The 5,090-nt window shown below is 42.5% G+C and overlaps 1 protein-coding gene across 1 annotated transcript; it reads right to left on the bottom strand.

The window, feature by feature from the left end:
• Positions 1-1,902: 1,902 nt before the first annotated feature.
• LOC104134923 (zinc finger and BTB domain-containing protein 8A) lies at positions 1,903-5,048 on the bottom strand. Its single transcript, XM_035903976.1, has 3 exons — positions 3,851-5,048; positions 2,729-2,898; positions 1,903-2,459 (listed from the first exon to the last, which is right to left on the bottom strand). The coding sequence occupies exons 1-3, from the start codon at positions 4,806-4,808 to the stop codon at positions 2,130-2,132; spliced, it is 1,458 nt and encodes a 485-aa protein (XP_035759869.1). The 5' UTR covers positions 4,809-5,048; the 3' UTR covers positions 1,903-2,129.
• Between the last annotated feature and the right edge of the window lie 42 nt (positions 5,049-5,090).

Here is a 5,090-nt window from a genome sequence, read left to right on the forward strand (position 1 = left end):
AGGTGGCGCCGGGGCTGAGGGGCAGCGGCTGGGGTGCTTTTTCCTTTTTCCCAGCCCTCTAAAATCGGAGAGGAGAAATTAATGTCGTTAAAATTTAACTTGAGATGCCCTGCGTATACCATCAGCCACAGACTGTAGTAACACTGTAAACTGCTCTGCTTTTAGAAACGGTGACAGGAAATTGCTAGAAAAAATTTGGAATTAACTAAGTAAGTGTTAGTCTTTTATTTATTTATTTATTTGTTATTATAAAACAGGCCTTAAATTAGCCTTGTTCCATTTCCAGAGCTGTGGGAGTGACAGGTTTCAGTTAGCAGCCTGTTCTCTGGAAGAAGTCCTGTTGTCCCACTGCATTACAGGAGCCCCGTTGCTGGGTTCAGTCTCTCACTGAGCTGGGGCCCACTAAGACAACTAACTACCTGGTAGTGGTTAATTCAAAAACATGCTTAAACTGAAAACCCTTCTTTTCTTGCAAGCAAGCTGTGTGGCAAGTGTGTGTGCATCGCTGGGGGATCAGCTGGATGTGGTAGTGGCTGCTCTAGGAGCCAGATTCCAAGGAGATGGGACTCGCAGGGCACAAGAGACTTGTGGAGGCATTTGCCAAAGGATATTTAGTCCTGATGCAAGAAGTTTAGATCTAGAGTTTGAGGGTAGAGTGGAGAAGTACTTGGAAAAGACTTGCATTGGTGGTTACTAAATGTACAAATCCCACATTAAGAAAATCCCTTAAACTGAAAATGGCTGGAGTTTGGGAGAGCATTAGGGAATTATTATACAGGCTTGTCCTGTTCTCACTTTTCCCTAGGTATCTGTTAATGGCAACTATTGGAGACAGGGAGAACCTTGATGTGAATCAATATGGCTGTTCTCAAATTCTCTACAGGGAATTTTTGCTTGCTTGGCAGAAACCTCAGGCGACAGATTCTCCTAACAGGAAAGGAAACATAACGTAAAATGAGACATGAGACCAAACAGTGGCTCTTTATCAAGAGTACCTACTGTGAATGCCATTCTCTGCTCTCAGTCAGAGTGTTTCTTCTACACATTCTCTCTGAGATTTTTTTATCATTTTAGTACTGAGCATTTTCAGTTTCTCTAGCAAGTGGAGGTTGTCTCTGACCCATATGACTGGGCAAAAAATACAACTACTACAAAAGCTAAAATTGACTCTAGAATTATAAAGGCTGCTTAAACTCTGAGGGAAATTGTCTTACACACACATGTTTTTATGCTGTCAAGCAGCCTTAAGCATCCTAAATTTATACGAGCAGGAAAGCCTTTCTAAAGTAGCTCCATGATCTAAGTCACAAGCGTCCCACTGAAATTAAAGGGACCCATCCTCTATTATTTTAGCATAAGATAGACAGGAGTTAAGCAAATCTTGCACCAGTCCTGGAAAAAAAAATGGAAAAAACCTGACAACTGTACTTCCAGTGATTGCACTTTTTATTTCCTTGGAACCATGTTAGTGTATCTTTGTTTAAAATTCACAATACAAAAACACGGCATATCTGAAAAGGCAAACTCACGCTATCCAAGTGCACTACAGATGCTCTGCTCATTATTCTACTCTGTATGGCTGTGTGTGTTCTTTAAAACGAGTCATGCTTTTCTGAACGATAAGAAGCAGTGAGCTCACTCAGAAGAAAAATCTCTCAAAAACAGCAGGAAGAATTCCACTTGTTTTCTTCACTCCCTTCTTACGAAGTTTCTGAAGTGTATATACATGTTAATTACAGTGTCAACAAAAATGTGTTTTAATTTCTTACTAAGACTTTCAAAGCAAATTATCAATATTTGTTTTAAAAAAATCTATATTGTATAGGATCTTTGTAGAACTGCAAAATGGTTCACACTTTCATTATGAACAGAACCTCTGAGCAAGTCTTTGATGAAATACAAACCAATTCTTCTAAATAGTTTCCAGATAATAGTTACTTTCTGGGTGATATTTAGAAGTAGTTACATTGTTGCATGTCTGCAAGTACAAAACAACTTGTCCATAGTCCATATTTTGCTTCTCATAGTAGAATTTTAGCAATATTTAATGAAAGTAATAAACCAGCATTAGTTGGTAGGACACAAGTAATTTAATCTTGAATACAACAGTAACAAATACACAAATGTATCTACCTAAGATTTGGTTTCACCTTTTCATCTACCTCATCCGGAATATCATCATTTACATGTCGGACAACCAAATTATACGGTTCCTCCTCCATTGTCTCTTCATCCGATTTCTGTTCCTCCTCCAAAGCCCATTTGGAACGTTTGTTTCCCGTGGAGGAGACAGGAGAATGTTCTGCATCTAAATCATCAGGGATGCTGTCAAAATTAGCTTCTGCTAGACACTTATGGCACAGTCTGTAGCGTCTTGTTCCTTGCTGAACAACACATCCTGTTAGGTCAGTTACGTGACGCTTGCATTTTCTGCAGATCAGTTTGCCAGCCTGATGTATCTAGAAGAGATTTAAAATTTGAAAATGTCAGTGTGCATCCAAAAGCAGATTCTATTTATTTATTTAATTTAGAGAACTCACTGAATCATTCTAAAACATGAAATTAAAAATATAATTTGCCAACTTAAATAATGAATAATTAAAGTTGATGCGCAGCTAGGAAGCTTTTCTGGTATTAGTTCTGGAAATGACTGAGCAGCTGGTACCAGTGACATCCTGTGGGTTTTTTTTTTTTTTTCTAGGCTGAATCTCTGACCCAAGTGGCGTACCGTTTGGAAGTGGTTACGTAAATGCTCTAGTCGGGTGAACCTCTTCCCACACGCTTCGCACGGGTACGGGCGCTCCCCTGTGTGACACCGGAGATGTCGCTTCAGGTCCGCGCGTCGCTTCACTGTGTGTGTACAGAAGGGGCATTTGAATCGCATCCGAGGTAGGTCATCTGTTACAGAGAAACAGAGGTTAAACGTCAAGTATCAGTAGTCTTGATGTAGCAGATGGATTATTTTTCAGCTTAAATAAGCAGCAGTTCATTTCTCCTCTGGTCTGTCACTAAATAGGAAAAATCCTGAAATATAATCCCCCCGAACCAGTATTTCTTACGGAATGTGTTAAACGGGCATTTGATAATGTGTTCTTTCTTACTCAGGGTATTTTTTAGACATACAGATGATCATAAATACATAGCTGTAATATATAGTCACCATATCTGCCTCTTCCACTGGCTAATAGTGCATAGCTTGGACATTTACAATCTCTCTGTAATACATAAGGATGCCCAAAGTCTCAAAATATAGGCAATTGTAATAAAATACAGGTACATTTGTTTCCAAAGGGGTGCACGTAAGAATACACCTGTCAACGCTATCCCACCATCTCAGGTGCGTGCCGTCAGTCCCTCAAGAGCTCAGATGCTTTATGTAGCATGGCCCAACGCTCGGGAAGTTTGGGCTGGTTTGGACCTTAAGGGAAACGCAGCATCCCGCCAACGACAGGACCTTCTCTTGCGAAGGGCTTAGGTTGGATTTAGGTTGAATGCCTTGTTACTGCCAGGAACTGGGGACATAACAAGAGAAATTCAGTCCTTCAGGTCCCCAAGTCAACTGCAGCTCTTGAGGCTTCATTAAACTCCACTCGGGGCCAAATAACCTGCACGTATGGTTTCAACCTTACAGAATACCCGAGTCAAAGCTCTTGGATTCTAATTCTCATGCCCTGTGCTGGCTTCGAAGTCTCTCACTCTGTTAGGCACTACCATCGAGTAGATACAAGAAAATAATCTGCAACTCTAGGCATCGTTTTGATTTTCATGCAGCCGTACACATTCTCACCAAAAGATCACCTGAATTCTTCCCAAAAAAGACAAACTTTGCAAAACCACATGTATTTTTTACCTTCGTTCCAACTACTCATGACACCTAAAATGGTGGGCATGGAGGTGTACAGTTCCTCGGCTTTTAATTCCATGAACTCGGGAGTTCGTGAAAGTTCTTGTTCTAGCTGCGCGACAGCCCACCTCTTCGGTATCACTTCTGATTCGTGATTATATCCGTAATCATCGTGATCGACATCGTTCTCGGCATCAAATTCAGCCTCCTCTCTAACCCGAGAGATGTGGCTGGGATCCGACGCGCTGCACCCTCCGCTGGCCCGCTCGGCTTTGTTCGATTTACACTGCGCAAAATCCCGGGTCTGTGTCAGTCCGAGGTGCTTTCGGCGCTTTCTCGTTGAGCCCTGTTTTCGGCCTCTTTTCGACAGCTGTGTTTCTGCCCGCTGAAGAATCACCTGTGAGGACAGATAGCTGCTGTAACCGCTCCAGGAATTTTCATTCACCGCGTTAGTCTTTTCATCCGGGACTGAATAGGAACGCCTGGGGTTGCTCTTCGCTTTCCTTCTTGACCGATACAGAGATGGATGGGCAGGTTCACTGTTTGTACTTTTGGCCGAAAGGCTGAGGTAATGATCCTTCTCCTTTTCATTAATATCCAGTGAGGACTTAATGAATGTCTTGCAGACATTAAGAATATCTGTCATCTGCAGATAGCTAGCAGCTGACATCACTTCGATCACATTTTGACCGGTTAAAGACAATATGCCCGAATACACAAAGTCCAGGATGACCATGAACGTCTCTGGAGAGAAGACCTCGAAAGTCGCTGTTGTCGGCTGACTTGTCTCCTTCGAGCTCTGCGAAAGGAGCATTTTGAAATAGCCGCTGCTGGCAAACAGCACATTGCGGTGGGCTTTGAAGACCTTGCCCTCCACCAGGATATTGCAGTCGCAGAACAAGTCCTGCTTCCGTTGTTCGTTCAGCTGCTCCAGGAGGTGAAACTGGTGGGAAGAAATCTCCATCCCAGGCAGGGGGTAACAGCGCCTCCCGCTCTAAAGTAAAAAGCAAGTGTAATCATGACAATCTAAACCCATGTTGCTGAGTTCTATTTTAAAGAGATGAGCTCTAGTTTTGAAAACACGAACGGCGTGCAAGTTATCGCATTCCCAATATATCTCCAAACTCCCTGCGGCGCCTTCCCCGCCTAATAACGTGAGAGAAGAAACTTAAAAGAGGTGAAAAGATGCCTCAGCAGGATTACCGGGTATCCCAAGAGAATTAAGCTTACATCGACGAAGACGTGA

Source organism: Egretta garzetta, unplaced genomic scaffold (assembly GCF_000687185.1).
Source record: "Egretta garzetta isolate BGI_Z169 unplaced genomic scaffold, ASM68718v1 scaffold101, whole genome shotgun sequence".
In the NCBI taxonomy this organism is placed as follows: domain Eukaryota; kingdom Metazoa; phylum Chordata; class Aves; order Pelecaniformes; family Ardeidae; genus Egretta; species Egretta garzetta.